Source organism: Dermacentor variabilis, chromosome 10 (assembly GCF_050947875.1).
Source record: "Dermacentor variabilis isolate Ectoservices chromosome 10, ASM5094787v1, whole genome shotgun sequence".
Classification (NCBI taxonomy): Eukaryota; Metazoa; Arthropoda; class Arachnida; order Ixodida; family Ixodidae; genus Dermacentor; species Dermacentor variabilis.
The window spans coordinates 34,671,655-34,691,718 of NC_134577.1; the positions used below are offsets into that span (position 1 = coordinate 34,671,655).

At 48.5% G+C, this 20,064-nt stretch overlaps 1 protein-coding gene across 1 annotated transcript; it reads left to right on the forward strand.

Annotated features, from left to right (window-relative positions):
* The first annotated feature begins 8,826 nt into the window (after nucleotides 1–8,826).
* On the forward strand, nucleotides 8,827–19,273 carry LOC142559805 (uncharacterized). Its single transcript, XM_075671466.1, has 5 exons — nucleotides 8,827–9,018; nucleotides 11,663–11,725; nucleotides 12,957–13,098; nucleotides 18,168–18,302; nucleotides 19,160–19,273. Exons 1-5 carry the CDS (start codon nucleotides 8,828–8,830, stop codon nucleotides 19,271–19,273), a joined length of 645 nt encoding a protein of 214 aa, XP_075527581.1. The 5' UTR covers nucleotide 8,827.
* The last annotated feature ends 791 nt before the right edge of the window (nucleotides 19,274–20,064 follow it).

The window sequence follows — 20,064 nt, forward strand, 5'->3', positions numbered from 1 at the left end:
TTGCTTCAACACTGAGCTGCTCTTCCTGAGTTAAAGCCGGATACCTGTTCTCTAGCTTGATCCGGAATTCCTCTATTTTCCCTCTTACCACTAACTCATTGATCGGCTTCTTATGTACCAGTTTCTTCCGTTCCCTCCAGATCAATAATAATTCGACATCTTACCATATTATGGTGACTGCAGTGCGCCTTGCCGAGCACGTCCGCACCTTGTATGATGCCAGGGTTAGCGCAGAGTATGAAGTCTATTTCATATCTAGTCTCGCCATTCGGGCTCCTCCACGTCCACTTTCGGTTATCCCGCTTGCGCAAGAAGGTATTCATTATCCGCAAATTATTCCGTTCTGCAAACTCTACTAACTCTCCCCAGCTATTCCTAGAGCCTATGCCATATTCCCCCACTGACTTGTCTCCAGCCTGCTTCTTGCCTACCCTGCCATTGAGGTCGCCCATCAGTATAGTGTACTTTGTTTTGACTTTACCCATGGCCGATTCCACGTCTTCTTAGAAGGTTTCGATTTCCTGGTCATCATGCCGATATAAGAAACGTCAACTGGGATAGTGAGCAGCAGGCATTGTTGTCGGACAAGGAAGATAGTGAGAGGGCGTCCGTGTCAGCATGCTGGCGTCCGTTGCGCTACAGTAAGCGGATATAGTAATCCTGCAAGCGAAGTGCCCAGCGGACGAGACGGCCTGAGGGGTCCTTCAATGACGACAGCCAGCATAGTGCATGGTGGCCCGTGGTTTCATCAAATTGGCGACCATACAAATAGGGCCGGAACTTAGTCGGCGCCCAGGTGATCGTCAGGCATTCTTTTTCCGTGACGGTGTAATTGGTCTCGCCTTTAGTAAGCGTACGGCTTGCATATGCTGCAACGTATTCAGGAAACCCTTGTTTGCGTTGGGCTAGGACGGCGCCGAGGCCAACATCGCTGGCACGTGTGTGTACCTCAACAGGTGGCGTTGTGTCCTAGTGGCGCAAATGGGAGGAGACGTCAGCAAAGGACGGAGCTTTGCGAACGCTTCGTCGTGCTCGGACGACCACGAATGGAGGGATCCGTTGCTTCCAAGGAGCTTCGTCAGAGGCGATATGACGGCGGCGAAATTACTAATCAAGCGCCTCAAGTAGGAACACAAGCCTCCGGAACTGCGCAGTTCTTTGACAGACGTCGGTTGAGGGACTTCGGCAACGGCACGAAGTTTGGCTGGATCGGGGAGGATTCCATCCTTCGAGACGACGTAACTTAATATCGTGAGCTGCCGCGCTGCAAATCGGCACTTCTTTAGGATCAGTTGCAGGCCAGCGTTTGTTAGGCACGTCAAAACACGCCGCAGGCGTTGAAGGTGCGTGGTGAAGTCAGGGGCAAAAACAACAACGTCGTCTAGGTAGCTTAAGCACGCGTGCCACCTCAAACCGCGCAGAAGTTTGTCCAACATGCGTTCAAAGTTGCTGGCACATTACAAAGTCCAAATGGCATGATGTTAAATTTGTATAAGCCGTCGCGTGTGATAAAGGCTGTCTTCGGCCTATCGACGTCAGCCATGGGCACTCTCCAATAGCTGGAGCGTAAATCTAGGGATGAAAAGAATTCAGCTCCTCGTAGGCTATCGATAGCGTCGTCAATTCGCGGTAGCGGGTATACATCTTTCCGAGTGATGTTGTTCAGTTAGCCGATATTCTACACAGAAGCGTACAGAGCCGTTTTCTTTTCGTAACAAAGACGACAGGAGATGCCCATAGACTGTTTGAGGGTCGGATCACTCCGCGGCGAAGCATTTCGTCCACTTGCTCATTAATCACACGACGTTCTGCGGCAGAGACGTGATATGGGCGTTGCCGAAATGGCGATTGGAAGCCAGTGTCAATATGGTGCGTGGCAGCAGACGTCCGGCCCAGGGAAGGTTACCCAACATCAAAAGAAGAACGGAATTATTCTAATATGCGCAGAAGCTGAGAACGCTGAGCTGGGTTGAGGCCATCGGCGACAGATGAACCGAACACACCTGTGGGCAAAGGGCCGGACTTATAGAGAGAGAACCGAGCATGCTGTAACTGGCGCAGGACGTGTCCTCGGGAACATCCATAATTTGCACTGCGTCGATCGCTTCCACATAGCTAAGACACTCGCCTTGAAGTATCATCACAGGGTATGAGAAGGGGTTACAGACGAAAATAGCTGTGGAGCGCTTGACGTTCACTGTCGCAAAATGAAGCCGCAGGCCTTTTCGAGTACAAAAAGCGGCCAGGCGGAGAAAGTAGTGCGACGACGTTAGAGAGGCTACTGCTGCCACGCATAGAGACAATCATTGGCGAGTTGGAAGGCACGGTGGTGTCGTGCCTGACGAGTAGTTTGTTCGCAAAAGAAGCATTATCGGCAAGCGTCATATCTGAGATCGGCGACGGTTCTAGTTCGGCCCGTGCGCAATGAACGACGGCATTGTGGCGGGCGAGAAAGTCCCGCCGCAGGACAGCATCGTGGGAGCACGATGAAATCACAGTAAATTCGACGGCGCATACAACGTCCTCGACGAGAACACGAGCGGTGCACGCCGCTATCGGCTGAACACGCTGTGCGCCTGCTGTGCGGAGGGAGAATCTAGCAAGGCGCGTCGTGACCTTTGTATTATAAAAACCATGTATTAATAAAAAGCCAAGTTGCAACGCTCACCTTTACGAGTAGTCGCGTTTCTCACAAACTCTTCACACGTGTGCCTTTAAGACTGGCACCCGATTTGACATCCACCGGAACGACGAGTTATACAATTGAAGAGCTTATAACTTGGTTTCTGTCCACGTTTTATGCTCCTCCTTCCCTTTTTTTTTTGACATTTTCATGTGTGAAACAATTTTCGGCACACCATGAACGTACGTCACTAGTTTCTTGACATTCTGGAGATCATGTAATCAGCAGCGCACACGCTGCAAAAATGGTGCCATTTTATCAAATGTCACTTCATCGCGCCCGAGTGACATTTTGCGTTATCTAAAATTTTACACACAAATCTTATTGTTTAAGCGAAGCAAAGCTTTTTCGGTGAGCCGTCTGATATTTTCTTCACCGTATGGGCTCTGTTTTCCCATATATATATATGTGTGTGTGTGTGTGTGTGTGTGTGTGTGTGTGTGTGTGTGTGTGTGTGTGTGTGTGTGTGTGTGTGTGTGTGTGTGTGTGTGTGTGTGTGTGTGTGTGTGTGTGTGTGTGTGTGTGTGTGTGTGTGTGTGTGTGTGTGTGTGTGTGTGTGTGTGTGTGTGTGTGTGTGTGTGTGTGTGTGTGTGTGTGAAGGCACCCATTAGTTGGCTCACATAAACCTAGTGTGCTGACCCCGTATGTACAGCTCTGATATACTCTACGAAAAAGTAACTTCCTTCGTAAAAGCTGCATCTATAATGTCGGTTCGCAAATGTATCGAAAGCGCATCGATCTGGTTAACAGAACAGAAAGTTGTATTTCACGAATTGTTTGATTGACTTTCTTTGACTTGGCAATTTGGTACGTGCCACTACGGGTGTGTCCGTACTTGCCTTATTTCCAGATTTCCAATTTCCAATTTCCCACTGTGACACAACGGGCAGAGAATCCGTAAAAGTGGCTCGATACATGTCGTGCTTTTCCGTTCGTACACCTGTCATCAGTAAATTGTATGCATCGCCATTAGTTACAAAGCATTTAATTAACCTCTTATCTTAAGCTTCACTTCTCATATGTTCTAACATGTGCATTGAATCCGCGAGAGTTTTCTTTTTTCTTTTTCTCGTGTGTCGGACGACAAGTATCCGTATCTAGCGTAAACTTCTAATGTTTCATTCATATCTTTTTCCAATCTCCGGCATTTGGACAAGTTTTAGCATCACGAATAGCTAGCACATCTAGCCTCTTCAGAATGCTGCAGCACTTCTTTGGACTAAAAGTGCAACCCGGCCTTCCGAAAATTCGAAATGTTTACGAGTAGCGAAGTTGAAGGTTCCGCGCTAAAATCTGAATGTCGGGTAAATTCAACCAGAATAAATAACAATGGCCGTTTGCATGAAACAATGTAGCGGGTCATAGCATTTTCTGTGACAGCCCTCGTTCAACATTTTTGCTATGACGTAGTACGCCTGTAGTTCGAATTTCGAGCGTATTGAGGTTTTCAAGACAACCTTTAGTGGAACGCAACCGACCACGCCACGCACTTAAGGGGCAAGTGACGTACTTTAGTGCATAAACACCTTGAGATCTGCGAAATGTATTTGAGCAATACATCGGAGCATCACGAATACACGAGAATCTAGAGTTATAATGGTGGACATGATGATAAAGAATGTTGGTGCGCCGTTGGCTTATCTTTTATTTATCGTGTCACGGTTTCAGGGACCAAATCTGAAAGTTCGTCATCTCGAGAAGTTCTTGTTACTCTTTTTTTTTTCCTTTTCTCCTTTCTTCTTTTTCTTAAAGAGCGCAAGTATCAAGCCCGGGATACATGGAGCGTTTTTTCGCGGCGAACATCTCGCGGTACACACCCGCCATGGTTGCTCAGTGGCTATGGTGTTGGGCTGCTGCTGAGCACGACGTTGCGGGATGGAATCCCGGCCACGGCGGCCGCATTTCGATGGGGGCGAAATGCGAAAGCACGCGTATGCTTAGATTTAGGTGCACGTTAAAGAACCCCAGGTGGTCAAAATTTCCGGAGTCCTCCACTACGGCGTGCCTCATAATCAGAAAGTGGTTTTGGCACGTAAAACCCCAAATATTATTATCTCGCGGCACAAATAGACGCGGCGGGACGACGCCGATGGTTCGCTGGCTTCGCTTACACGCAGCGACAAACCGGGCGGACGCCCCCGAGCGCTCAGCGCAGATCTCTCAGTGTTGCCACACTTCACGAATGGGTTTCTGGATAACAAAAATAAAAAATAATCAGTAGGGTTTTTATTGTATCACTTGTTGTTACTGACTAAACGACCTCGAAAAAAGTTTCATACAGGCGCTTACGAACGATTTCTACACATTTCATTGAGCTGCGAGCATTGTAGCGGGCTGGCTTTGCGCCGTCTGGCTACGTTCAGTGACCGGTTGCACCGCGGAGTGCAGGCGTTGCAGAAGGTTTTGTGGTTCACCAACAGCGACGTTTAGTTTGTGTAAAAATAGATTGTGGTGATTCGTGTTGACTTCAGTTTCCGTTCCTGTTTTTTAAGGCCTCCTCCAAGAACAAGCATTTAGTACTGCAGCCGGAGAGGATAGAATTGTCGATAATTGGCGTCAAATGGGCCTGTCACCGGCTCTCGTTCTCGGTGCCCCAGCCATTGTGTGCGCCTGCTGGGTCCACACAGATGCAGACAGCCAGGAGACCAGGCATGGTCGGCCTCTAACTACAATGTGTCGTCCATCTTTTTCCTCGAGCCATTCGAGCAGAAGGGACTTTCTTTCGCTTGTCCTCGTAGTCCTGGCTACCGCAGTCCCAAATTACGCCACGTGTTTGCACTGCTGAAACGAGCTTATCATTGTGTTCCAGTCTCGCTGCTTTCCGTGACTTTGCCATGGTTACAGTATTGCCCCTATAGAGCACTTGGATACTGTGCAGTCTCCGCGCACCTCTCTTGCAATCCGCGAGAGCCGTATACCGAGCGGGCGCTTTCGGTTCGTGCCAACGCTTGGCAGTGTCATGTAGTTGTCTAGAACACCCGCTTTTTCCCGTAAACTATTCCGACGCCCTTCGGCATTTCACGTGGAAGCAGGATCCTTCGGTATCGCCACACGTGCTCTCCTAGGACGCTCACCGGTGCCGTGCGTCACCATGTGTGTCTCATTAGTTTCGTCTGCCGCCCACCTCGGGGCATACAGCTTGCCGTGTATACCCTTCTGGATTTCGTTAAGCTTTTTGAGCAGTAGTTTCAGTTGGTCCCTTTGCATGCTATCTTTGCAAGCGTTGCCTTTTCTATGCGGACGCCAACAGCCCGTGCAAGCTGCAACGCGGAAGCTAGTAATTTATAGAAGTTACTTTATTTAGCGTACGAATTCTTCTTTGTTTCCTTTCGTATACCTTTAGTGTCTTTTCTCGTTCTTGTTACCTGCCATTTTTGGAAATAACTCTTGGCGGCGATTGTATTAATAATAGTGGGTTTCTTTCTATTCGTCCCCGTACGCGTTGAGCGCTCTGTCTTCTCAGACACGATCAGTGCAAGATATTTTCAGTGTGCGGGCAGCGACAGGAGCGAGTGGTACCTGAGCACGAATTTTGCACAACGACATAGTCTTTTTCGCAGCCCTAAAAGTGAGATACTGCGACAACGGGGCCGAAACATCAAAGGTGGTGACACATATATGGATGATGCCACTGTAATCTGCGAGCGGCACTTCGAAGCGGGCTATAGCCAGTCGAAATGTCAGGCGATGTGCCTCAGTCGACAAACGATGCGGTGCCATTAACAGTCCTCCCCGATGTTCCAGAGTATGAATGGAAGCCTGTTACTTGGAAAAGAAGAGAGTGCAACCTGTGTGATCGAGCACCGCCAAGAGTTGCGAAAAGACGAAATATTAGTTAAGATTAGCCAATGCTAGCTCATAGCACCCACGCGACGGTTCTAGTGACGCTGGCATCGCCAGTAAATTCAAGGAGTTTAATACCCCATCACCCCCTACGAAAGTTAATCTCTTAAAACGAGGAAATGTTATTGAGGACATCGGCATCAATTTTTTTTCTTTAGACTTCCATTATGTACTTATTGGAGTCTGCCGGGTTTACTGCAGTTTAACGCTGTAAATATAAGCAAAGTTTACCTTTGCTGTCACTTATTTTTCTGCATTTCGAGTAATAATCAACACTTACGTAGAACAAAGGCTTCAAGCAGGATATTTCACGGTAATTGCAATTTTTCGAAGGGTAGGTAAGAAAACTGTGCCGCATTTATAATTACCTGTTTCGTGAGCACGTCACTTAAGTTTGTAGACGAAAAATAAGCATACAAAAATTTGTACTCTTAATTTAATGCTCCCAAACGTTCAATATTCGGCTGTAATGATCGATGGTGTCCCTTTCACGCGCAGAGAGAGCAAAAATGCGCGGCCAAACAAGCGCAAACGCCCACATTCCGTCGCTACAGCGCGGCCGCGTGACGGACGCTCCTAAGGAGGCACCAGCTAAAAAGGAAAAACACACAAAAACATTTGGCGACTGCCGGAAGTCGGTGGGAGATAAGGTCCCTGATTGCTCGCGCGGTGAGGCAGTTGGCACGGACGCCCCATTTGGTGATCATTGTCTCTGAAGGGGCAAGGGTCTGACTGGTGTTGTGTAAGTCGCGGGTCACTTTGTTAGTCGCGGCGATAGATTGCATTTTTTTACAAGCACTGCTCTGGGTGGGCACATGTCGCCGGCAGACGGAGGCCTCAGGAGAGCACCTGAGGTTATATTAAAGCAGGCGGCGCAGGATCTCAGGGGAACCCAAGCGGTAGCGGGAGGATCAAAGCTCGAAGCAGGGAAGCCCGTGGGTTGGGGCCGTGGAGGCCGAAGCGTGCCAGGGGGTGTTCGCATAAAAAATTGGCTGTCTGCGACAGCGGACAGCCGATTTTTATACTTCCCTGGCATGCGCAGGCCTCTGCGAGCCCAAACCCACGGACCAGTCCGGCTTCTAGCTTTGATGTCTCCTCCCCGTTGCCGCTTTGGTGTCCTGGAGACGCCGCCAATAATGCGAAATAGTGGCACGTTTTTTTTTAATTAGCAAACAACACGAATGAATAAATATAACTGCGTCGAGCCGCCAAAGTGCGATGCTAGGTTCAGCACTACCGCGCCCGGCGACTTCTGCCGGCGCGCCTAGGGACAAGCGCATACAACACGCGCTAAGAAACTCCTCCGTAGTGCCTAGGCAGAGTCGTATATTCAAGGAGCAAAAGTCTCCACATTTCGTCTCTCGCACACGCTCTTACTCGCGCATGCGCGCTAACGTCCGTCGTCTCCCCAAGCGCCACGCCCCGTTGTATCTACTAGCAATTGGAAATACACGACGGGGTAGCCGTCGGGAGTAAAATTTTTGGACGCTGAGGTACAGTGTACTAGTACCCATTATAATACACTGTAGCCGAGGGGCTAGCGTCCGACGCGGGTTTTTCGCTCCATGTATCCCAGGCTTTATCCTGGGTTCCCAGGCTCTCGATCCTGGGTTCAGCATCAGCTTTCCTCGGCGTAACCATGCGAGAGCGTTCGTCGTCGTCTTCCACAGCTGGCTCCGATGCCGTTTATCATGCCAGCGCTCCCATACTGCCCTTCCTCTACGAAGGCGCTGACGGCGCTGGCTCACTGCCACAGGAGCTGCAGTGCACCTCTGCCTCAGTGCTGTCATGGTATTCCGCAAACTAAAACGTCCACGGACAGACTGAAACTCTCCAATACAAGTGAGTTACAGAGTGTCCGTAAAAGTATTTCCGTGGAGGCACACGGCATCAACTGGTAGCGACTTCTGATGACGCAGAGTCTAACCAGGGAGCACCCAAGGCTAACCTCGCAGTGACTTACACATACTGTTTACCTACTGGCAAGAAGCGTTGGTAATGCGGCAATGGTTAACTTGCAATACCCTTACGATTTTTGTTTCGTGGAGAACGCGGATGGTCACAAATTTTTGTTTCTTGCAAACGCATTGTAGTTGCACAAAACGCCACCAGGTGGCCCCGCCAGCTTCGCGACTGCCGCCCACGGCTCCCGCAACCCGCTAACCCACAAACGATTACATGTTTACCGAGAAACTAGAACTCTTTCTAGGGGCTGACTTATCTATAGGCTTTGTGCATTGTGTAAGAGGTCCAAACTACAGCCGGTACACAGGCCAATTCCTTTTCTTTCGCGCAGAGCACATGACGTCACTCATGGCGAAGGTCACGAGGCAACGTTGCGCCTTCGTCCTGCTCGGCGCGATCCTGTTGGCCACGGTTTCGCTTTCTGCCTCGACACTGGACTACGCGAGAGCTCAATGGACCCTGCGTTCGAGCTCCACGAACTGGGGCAGGGTCGTCGCCGACTACCTCCTAGGCGAAGCCAGCGAGACGTGAGCCAATTTTCGTGGTTCCTTTTCGGAAGCACGCTAAAGGCAAAACGTTAAATCAAGAATACACGCTAATATGTTAAAAGGTGAATCAGAGTGCGTTAGAAAAGGGACGACCTCGGAAACAGGAAAAAAAGCAGAGCGATCGCTCAACCAACTGGACAGCTAGACAAGCCTAATCTAAGGGAACGTAACCTGAAGCTGATTTGACAGACTGAATCTGATCTGAGAGCCACCCCCCCCCCCCCGCCCCCCGATTTTCTTAGTAGACAAAGAAAGTACATTTTGTATGCAGGTGTTAAGCATTTAAGGCCGCATTGGTTGTGTTTTCATTTTTTTTTCATACTGTACAATACGTGCGCATGCGCGTGTGTATGAGCATATGTCTCCAGCAAATCTTTGGAACTCGTAATCTCTCTCTATGAGTATGTACTTTCCGTGCCACTAAACGAACTAAAAGTCGGCGCTCGGTGACTTGTCTTTTGTTTCTGTGGTTATCTCTTCCCAAATACGCTGTAATACGCACCCACCTATTCGTGGAAGTTCAACTCGCTAGAATTTTCGGCTTAGTACAGCGACGACAAGGAGCTATAACTGATCAGTGTAGACTAGGCAATGATTCTTTGAAAGCTATATGTTCACATATTCGGTGCTATGAATACATCTTTTAATGCATTTGAACTCCATCAATGTAACCCTTACCATTTCTGAGACAAAAACCCGACATACCAGGCACAACCGTGCTAAGGCTACAGTACCTTACTTTCCACGAACACGCACAGATAAGTACGCTTTTTTTTTTCCCACGTACAACACACGACCGGAATTGCTTACTGCAAACGTTTTGCTAACGCTGCTGTTGATTGTTTATTGACTTGGTATTGTCTGTTTCGTGATGATGCCCGCCGGCTTGGCCTTCGAGTCCGCAAAGTGTGCTAAGCAAAATAATAACGTTAACTGCACTTGAAAAAAATTAAGGCGAAATAACCTTCATTTAAAAAAAAAAGTTTGCACCGAGACAGTATCGCGCGGGCACGTTAGCGTGACATCATTTATTTCAAGGCTTGTTCTCCTATTTGTCCAGTCTTACCTCATTAAATTCGGTGCAGGCAATAGAAAGCACAACGATTAAGCCATTTGCATGTATTCAGACGGAATCTCGCCATAAGCAAATCAAAAGGTGACGTGACGCCAGGCAAGAAAGACGGCGCACCGCATGAACCCCGTTCGCTTTCCGCTAAGCCTAAAAAAAATTAAATATGAGGCATAACGCCCTAAACCAACACTAGGATTATGAGGCGAGCCGTTCTCTGCTCGTTATAGTCGTGTAGTTTACTTTTCTGTAATGTAACAAGCCTCGTTAAATTCGGTGCAGTGAATACCAAGCATAACCATTTCACCGTACGTTTCCTCTAAGGACGCTTGTCTCCCCATTTCCTCTTCAAGGCGCACTACACAACGTAACATGACGTCAGGCAAGAAAGAAGAAGCGCGGACTGAAAAGAACAGGTGGTGGTTGTAACAACTTTATGGAGATTCTGCTCAGTGGCAGGCACGAGTCCTAGGATGGCCCTTCACGAGGAGCGACCTTTTCGGCCCGGGCGAACGAACAGAGGAGTCCCGTTGCTTCCCCATTAGGGTAAGTCTAAAAAAAAATTAAGTTCCATGGCCTTATGCGCCGAAACCACGGTATAGTTTTCAGGCACGCCGTATACTGGAGGCACCGCGGATTAATTTTTACTCTTTAACCTGCGTCTAAATGAAGCGCGCCCTTGCTTTCTTTTTCTTTCTTTTTTTTTTGCATTTCGCCTACACAAAAGTGCACTCGACAGTGCGTTCGAGCTTCACTGTCCGGAACAGGCTTCTCACCGACTTGCTTTTCGGCGAAGTCAGCAACATGTGGGACAATTTCCGTGATGCACCTTCAAACGGACGCTTAAAAAAGCCTTAAATCGAAACTATAGGCTGAAGGGACGGCAGGCTGATCGCAGTGTATTAGGAAAGAGACGACCGTAGAAACATGAAACATAGAGCGCTCGCTCAACTCGCCCGGCGAGTAATTCAAGCAGACTTGGCAGTCCAAGTATAGCAGAGCAATGTACGAGCCCTTTCTCTCTACTTCCTTACAAAAAAAAAAGGAACTATTCTGCGGACGTGTGTCGCCTTTCTTCTAAAATTGTACAGTTATTGATTTCTGTTTTCCATTCAGCACAATACTTGCATATAATTAATCAGTCAAAATGGGCCAAAGTGTAAGGCGATGCAAAATGCGACAAAAATGTCCCGTATGTAAGGGACTCTGGGCCTCCGTCAAGCTGCTGCAACAGCTTTTTGCCCAGGTGTCCCTCTAGTTCCTTTTGTTTCTGGTAAATAAAATTGATTTGATTCAATGATTGACTATTTTTGTTTCGCAATAGCTATAGCTGTTTTCAATAATTCCCGGAGGATAAAGTGCCTGGTATAAATGAAATATGTGCTCGCATATGTCCTTATGTGCTACTTCTTGTTTATGGCAACAGATGTCGTTAAATTTGGTGCAGTGAATGTCGAGCTTAACGATTTCTACGTTTCCGCCGATCGCAATGGGAGCTTCCTACAAGTAAAGAACCTTTATTAAACGCCCTTCTCTCCGTGTTTCTCATTGAAGGCTCGCAGCAACAGGTAACGTGACGCGAGGCAAGGAAGACGGCGCACCGTGTGAAAAGCTCAGGTGAGACCCATATCACTATCTTTACTACGAGCGAAAACAGCACAGGTGCTCATATAAGCTTCCGCCGCGGATCCGAAAACAAAGCTTGGATCACATATTTCGTTTCTGCATTGCGTTGAACATTTTTGTCGTTGTTTTTTTACTTCTTATTATTTGTGATACGTTGCTTATCAGAAGGAGAACAGTAAGCGAACTTTAGCAGTCAGCTGTTCGGAAATATTTGGCTGGTTTCGATATTCGAAAAAAGTGACAACCGAAAAAGTAATTTTCGAATGCAAATAGGTGGCGTCTAAATTGAAATCTTATTCAAAACTTCGAATATTCGCCCACGACTATTTATTTATCTGTTTATTTATTTAGATATCACAATTACTCCGTTTAAGTGGTATTATGTGAAGAGTGGGCTTGTGTTACACAATTTCTGTGATGATGTGCTTGAAGTCAGCGGGATTTGTGAGTGCGACGACGTCAGGTCGGGGATCATTGCAGTGATTGGAGGCACTGAAGAAAAAAATAAAAGAACGATGTTGTGCAATATTGCGGCCGTGTGATAAAAAAGTTTAAATTTTTGTTTTATTTTTATTTTGAGGCCAACACGTGCCAAAATAAGCGCCCTGTGTTTGTAAGGGACGCCGCAGAGGGACACTGCGGATTAACTTGGTTAACTGGGATTTTCTAACGTGCAACTAAATCTAAGCACACGAGTGTGCTTGTTGTGTGCGAATGGTATAGAATTATGAAACAAAGAAAACCCGTAGATATTTTCCGTCTAAATTTTAAACTTGAGAAGGTTTGCTTGCGATTTAAGGGCTTTGACACTGGAGTGAAAAGCGAAATCGGAGTAAATTAACCTTGCTCCGCGGGTCTGATTAAGTTCTGCAGGCACACGTCGCTGTAGCCCAATGGCTATGGCATTGCGCTGCTGAGATCGAGGTCATGGGTTCGACCCCAGCTGCGACGCGTCGGCGTTTCGATAGGGCGTGAAATGGAAGGAGAAAAATAGGCTCGTCTATTTAAATTTACGTGGACGTTGAAGAATCCGGAGTTCACCCAATAATGGCGTGTCCCGCAAGGAGATCGTGGTTTTCGCCTGCATAAAACTGCAGAATTTAGGCCACATACTGTAGGCCACCAGCAGTTGATGGAGGTCCCAAACTGCGCAGGTGTACTGTAGTACTTCAGAGCTAGTGCTCTAGCATCCGCGTATATTTGCTTTCTCCTAACGCGAAAGGATGACACGGGTGTTCGGGATTTGCGGGAAAGACTACCCCTTGGGTCGCGTCGCCATCCGACCGGCGGTCGCCAACTCCACGACGCCGTTGCAGATCATCGTCATTGCGGACAAACGAAGTCGGGGAATGCTGCTCAAGGAGGTGAGACCGACCGTCATTTCTTTTCGATATACAGGACGTTTCACGTAAACTTCAGCAAGGATTGGCCTAAGCCAATCGCGTGAGGCGAAACTGAATGCATAGTGAGAGCGCATTCGAACAACGATCTCCGATCGCGCCCCGGCGTAGGCATCACACAAATGAGGAGACGAATCGGCATTTTATGAAAAGTAAAAGAAACTAACAGCGACACAGCTTACACGGGCAAAGAAGGTACTTCTTTCGACGTTAGCTGCTAGTGTTCTTTTCGGACATAAAGAAAGCAAGAAAGAGCAATACCTCAAAGCCTGGTTGCTAATATCAATCAAATATTAGTATACAATGGCGCAAAATATCATCGAAGCAGAACTTATGCTATGTTATAAAGAAACTCAAGTTTGAAGCACCTACACGCCAGTGTAAGAATGTTTGCGTAGAACTTGTTGCTGGGCGAGTTGGTTGGGATCTAATGAAGACATTGTTGCGCCAAAAAAGGAAAATAAACACTTGGGAGGGAGATTCGTATACTCTCCCTCCCAAGACTTTATTTTCCTTTTTTGGCGCAACAATGTATTCATAAGAATGCTTGTATTGTCTTTCTCGTGTTTATTCCATCTGATAGTTGCTTTTCGTCATAAGGCCCTGCATAAACTGAATTCTACAGGCAGAATAAAGTGTACGCTTTACTTCTCAAAATTAGTCCTGGAACGGGGAAGTGCTCAGTGCTACTTGTTGCGACATGCCTACCCTCGGGTTTTATCTTGGTGATTGTGGTACGAAAACCTGAATGTAACGAGGAGAAAACCTTCGAGGTGACTAAATTAAATAAAAAATAAATTATGTTTAATCGTTTCTCTCGAAAGCGGTCTCCGCTAACTTCTGGTCTTACGCTTACGCTGTGCCTCGTGATCATCCTAGTTCGCTACCTGGCCATGAGAACATGAAGAGGCGCGCCCGTTTTCACGTGCGTCAGCCCTCGGCCCGCGCGTTCACACAGATGTTCGGCGTCTGGAGCGGCGCGGAACCCAGTTCGGCGGCGGTGAGATCCGCCGGAATGTAAAGTCCCTTAAACTTTGTAAAGTAGTGACACTCCCCTCTTCCGCCTTCACTCCTCCTCGTTTCTCCTCACTTTCACCCTCCCTCCTCGACCGTGGCGCCGCCTACACTGGTCGAGCGTAGCGACGGCGCCAACACGCGCTCCTTGTAACTCCGTAGACGCTTCTCGAGCAAAAATGGCGCTGATGCATGGCGCAGGGCCCACGTGATGCTAGTAGGCCAATAGCGACGCGGCGTCGAAATCGGCCAGAGCGCGCGAGGAGGAGGCGGCATTCTTCAAAGCGTGGCACTACTTTACGAAGATTAAGGGGCTTTACCGGAATAGCCCCTTCCGCGCCGATCGCTACGGGAACGGTTTTTGCGGCAGCTGCCGCCGGATTCCCTCACCGCGAACCAATCGGAACGCGTCTCAGCAATTCGAAAGATGGCGGCCAAGCCCGACGCGCGCGTCATATCGCAGTCTTCGAACGCGTCACGACATCGGAAATGCTCATCGAATTGGTGCATAACCGCCCCGTCCTTTTCGACAAGTACCACGCCAAGCACAAGGACTGAGCGACTTCAGAAGGTGGCGTGACCAAGGTACACTCGCCCACGAAATATTGTGGGGCGCGCGAGCCCATGGCGAAGCGACCCTCCTCCCCTTCTAGCAGTGAGCCCCTGGTGTCGAGACCGACGCCTGCACACATGCGCGTCTCTCCGAGACTGCAAGCGTGCATGTTTCACAAAGCCGTGCGTTTTTTGCACTTCATCGAAGTCAGCCCGCCCGATCCTGTGTATCCACATTTGTCTTCTTTTTGCATTGCGCCAGCCGGATGGCAAAGAAAAGAAGCTTTCTGCCGTCGCTCTGTCTGTTGCGGCAACCGAAGGCGCAACAACACAGCATCACAAAATAATTCTCGGCTCTAACACATTCTGTATCGCTAACGCACTCAATCAGTCCGTCTGCCGTGCTTCCGTCGCGCAGGGCCGACAATAGCGGTCGGAGCGCGCTGGAAAGAAAAAAAAACAGACCAAAGCGCACCGCCTGCTTCCACACTGGAAAGTAAAAATAAACAAAAGCGCGGCGCCTGATTCCAAGTGACACAGATTGGCCAATGGGGGAGCGGAGGAGGCTGGGGCGACAGGAGGCGTGGAGGAGGAAACGCCAGGGTGAGCGCGGTGACGGAAAGATCTAATAATGGCGCTACTTTTGGAAAATTGAGGGGCTTTAGAAGCGAGAGGAGGCGAGCGCAACGCCGAGGAACGCGATGTGACGTCATACCAAACGGCGGCTGCCGAAAGGCGCGGCGCTGCGCAGCGGCAGAACACCTGTGGCTCGGTGCTACTAGTGGCGCATGCGCAGTAGCGACTAGAGAGCAAGAGAGAGAGAGAGAAATATCCGCAGCGAGGCGCGCGTTGTGACGTCATGTGCCTCTTGGAATGGCTATGGTGTTAGGTTGCTGAGCACGAGGTAGCGGGATCGAATCCCGGTCACGGCGGCCGCATTTCGATGGGGGCGAAATGCGAAAACACCCGTGTACTTAGATTTAGGTGCACGTTAAAGAAGCCCAGGTGGTCGAAATTTCCGGAGTCCTCCACTACGGCGTGCCTCATAATCAGAAAGTGGTTTTGGCACGTAAAACCCCATAATTTAATTTTTTTTGCCTCTTGGAAGCACCGCCACGGCGAAATCGCAAGTTCGCGGCCAGTAAATCTTTCGCTTTAAAAATTAGTGAAGCCACCGTCACCTTCATCTGAATGAGCGAGTCCGCACGTCGGACGCATTCGTGTCGGAGACCCTACCTCAGCTGCATGGAGCTTTGACAGGCGTTTCACTCCGCATCTAGTTCTGATATTCGGTGGCGGAAACAGTGATTTTCTTCCGCGCCCACCTCCAGTCAGTAAAATGGAGAACCAGCGACGGAAACAATGCTAACGACAAGCAGACAACAGCCACTCGGCACGTGAACTCGCCTCAGCCAATGGGCGCTGCCGAAACATGCGAAGCTTCAGGAGAAGGCGATGGCAGCGCCGCCACAATTTCAGCGTTTTTTGCAACGCCTTCTGCGCTTGCCAAGCCGTCCGCTGCACCCACTGCCCCATTCCAATACCCTCTAATTTCATTACAGTGTACCAGATGAGGACCATATATAGGATTTGCTGGAGTGGATGGAGATGGAGATCGCCTGTGCTCCGTGCACTTCTTCGCAGAGTGCTTTTGTCGCACCAGGCAAACAACGAGACTGCAGGCGGGAAGTGTGCCATCCGTGTTTCCTGCGTTTACGCAGTATCTACAGCAGCGTATGAGTATTACTGCAGAATGTCATACCATGGCATGCACGCGCAAAAATGATTTGCGTCACGTGGTATGTATTCGTGGTATCAATACGGCACCGAAATCGAGAGTCGACGAAGGCCCTTGCCGGATAGGTACATTGAAGTAAAGAAAACAAAACGTCGCGATGTCGACAGTGTTCTCATTATTTTTTTCCATACTGTGCTGCATGATTGTGTTCGTGGAAAAAGGTGTGCCATGGGCGCGGTTTTTCTGCTTCGTTTCGTTGAAAAGAAGTGTTCGTGATTGCGTGATAAAGGTCAAGCCGGTTATAAAGATGCAATTAACGCCCTGTCCACCTGCAAAAATAAGAACAGTCTGTACCGTGTCCCCTCTGCTTGCTTACGACAGCTCCCGCACACTGGACGTTGCTTCGTCAGGCGAAAGCTTTAAGTGATCAAACGTCCCAGGACTAAGTTCGTGATATAGCCAATAAACTACATTTCGTTTATTAGCCAATGTATTATCGAACTTGAAACCTAACAAAAATATATGGTGTCCATTTCAAGTAAAGAGGAAGCGTCCAGTAAGCAAGCACCAAGGCTGCCGAGCCAGTGGCACTTTCCGCCAGAGCGAAGTGCCTGAAGTTGAAGACCCACCTGTGTCTTCTCTGACCAAACAATGGTACAGGGACAAAGTCAGTGCCTCTGAAGAAGAGATAACGCAGTTGAAGAAAAAAATTAAGACTGCAGCAAACGAAGCGAAGGCTTGCGAAAGAAATAAGACAGCACAAGAAGTCATCAAAGAAATCAGAGAACGAAAACTCGTCTCAGAAGAAGGCTCGCACATGTTTACATTTGCATGTTCAAGTGACATTCAGCAGCTTCTCTGCAGAGCGGGAAACGAACAGAAGGGCAAGTACCAACGTGAGCTCCGTGCGTTCGCACTGACATTAAATTTTTTTTTATTCTCCGGTCGTCTATGAGTACATTCGTCTCGAAATTCAGTGGTGCCCTTCCGTCACAACGTACACTTCGGGATTGGTATCGATCGACTGACAGAGCTCCTGGTTTCACGGTTGAAGCATTTTCTTTTCTCGAAAAGTTTGCACAAGCGCGAAATTAACCATTTTACTGCACTCTGGTCGTGGATTACATGGCCATAAGAAAACATGTAGAACTTGTTGGAGACAAGATAGTTGGGTATGCAGACTTTGGAACGGGGCTAGATTATTACAGTCTCCCCGAAGCCAAAAATGTCTGTCTTCATGATTGTTTCTTAAACATCAGAATCAGGATGCCAGTCGCATATCTTTTTTTTAATTGACGCACTCACTGACGCAGAGAGAGAGCGGACCTGACCAAGCAGTGTATTGAGAAACTTGCGTCAATACAGGCTGAAGTTTTCTCTCTTACATTTGACGGTGGGTCGTCGAACTTCACAATGGCTAAGTGTTTAGGTGCTCAGCTTCGATAGGACACTCATCAGTTAATGACAAGTTTTGCCAACCCAATGATAGCACTAAAGACGTTTACATTATTTTAGATGCCTGCCATATAAGCTCAACCGTAACTCGCTGGCAAACGTAAGTCACCCCGTTGACATGGCAGGAAGGCGTGTGAAATGCTCCTATGTAGTGGCATTGGGGGCACTGTGACGTGGAGAAGGGTTGCGGCTTTGCAACAAGCTTACGAAGGTCCACGTCCAGCGGGAAAAGCAATAAATGAAGGTGCGATACGTTTTGCACTTCTGAGAACAGGTGCTCAAGCTGCCACAATTCAAGGGTGCCAGCGCAACATCAAAGTTCATTAGAACTTTCGATCACTTGCTCGACTTGTGTCGCCTACGGATGTACAAACAGGCTGAAGAAGGGTTGCGGCCTCGCATTCCACATGTAAGTACGCGAAAATGTCTCGGTTCAGGCTTGAGCCATTACGAGCGCATTACTCACGGGCGCTAACTGATGTCTATGAGCGTGCAACAAATATGAGTACTGAAATTTTCGACAGATTTCCAAAAGATCCCGAACCGCGGAGTCTGTGGGAGTGGGCCGTTCGCCGTGAAAGCTGGCATGCGAAATATGGAGATCACCTGTTCTCCGTACACTTCTTGCCAGAGTGCTTTGACCGCACCGGGCAAGCAACCAGACTGCGGGCGGGAAGTGTGCCTTCCGTGTTTCCTGCGTTTCCGCAGCATCTGCAGAAGCCTGTGAGTATTACTGCAGAATGTCATACCATGACATGCGCGCGCAAAAATGATTTGCCTCACCTGATATGTATTCGTGGATTCAATACGGCACCGAAATCCAGAGTTGACGAAGGCCCTTGCCGGATAGGCACAATGAAGTAAAGAAAACAAAACGTCTCGATGTCAACAGTGTTCTCATTAATTTTTTTTTTCCATATTGTGCTGCATGATTGTGTTCGTGGAAAAAAGGTGTGCCGTGGGCGCCGTTTTTCTGCTTCGTTTCATTGAAAAGAAGTGCTTGTGGTTGCGTGACAACAGTCAAGCCGTATATAAAGATGCAATTATTTCCCTATCCGCCTGCAAGAATGAGAACAGTCTGTACCGCGGCCCCTCTGCTCTCGTACGACAGCTCCCTCACACTGGAAGTTGCTTCGTCAGGCGAAAGCGTTAGGTGCTCAGACGTCCCAGCACTAAGTTTGTGGTGTGGCGAATAAAGTACATTTGGTTTATTAGCAAATGTATTATCTAACTTGAAACAACTAAAATATATGGTGTTCATTTCAGGTAAAGAGGAAGCGTCCAGAACGCAAGCACCCAGACTGCCCAGCCAGTGGCGCAGCCCATCTGAGCAAAGTGCCTGAAGTTGAAGGACCCCCTGTGCCTTCGCCGACCAAATAATGGTACAGGGACAAAGCCAGTGCCTCTGAAGAAGAGATAACGCAGTTGAAGAAGAAACTTTGCAGCAAACGAAGAGAATGCTTGCGAAGAGAAATGAGACAGCACAAGAAGTCATCACAGAAATCAGAGAACGAAAAGTCATCTCAGAAGAAGGCTCGCACGTGTTTACATCTGGGGCGCTATAACGTGAAACTATTACAAACTTTTCTATTCCAATTCTGCAATCAGCCCACCGCGATTGGTCAAAAACCTTCTTGGACCACCCCCACTTCACTTGTCTGACACGCGATATCACGAAAACCGCGATAGCTCCCCATCTGATATGACATGTACGCACTGATTATGCGTCATTTGACCGAACAAAACAAATATAGTTATTTCTCATTCGACGCCTTTTTGCCATTAGCCCTCGGCTATTAGTCAAAAGTTTTCGGCTGCACCCACTTCACCTGCCTCTCACACGACGTCATAAAACGGCAAAAACTTGCCACGTCAAAATGAGGCGTGCGGGGTAAAAACGCATTAATATTCCGAACAAAACTGAATTTTCTTCTGTATAGCCGCAGGCTGCTCCGTTCTGAAAGGAATAAAAGATGGCTGCCGCCGATCGCTCCGGCACGGGTTACTCGCCCCTGCCGGAGAGCATGGGCTTGTTTGAGTGCAATAAAGCTTTTTGCGTGGCCGTGTAACGTTTTCGACAGCTTTCGGCACCTTTCCGACGTCGTTCTGCCAACTCTTCTTTGCTGAGGCTAGGTAGCATCATTCTTAAGCTTCCGTTGCATGCCGCCGCG

What these genes read in the sequence shown, in the direction of transcription:
- LOC142559805 (XM_075671466.1), top strand. Translation starts at nt 8,828, where the DNA reads ATGACGTCACTCATGGCGAAGGTCACGAGGCAACGTTGCGCCTTCGTC. An exon ending in CTAGGCGAAGCCAGCGAGAC is followed by an intron (nt 9,019 to 11,662) that starts GTGAGCCAATTT and finishes TTCTCATTGAAG; the next exon opens with GCTCGCAGCAACAGGTAACG. An exon ending in GGGGAATGCTGCTCAAGGAG is followed by an intron (nt 13,099 to 18,167) that starts GTGAGACCGACC and finishes TTCTGAGAACAG; the next exon opens with GTGCTCAAGCTGCCACAATT.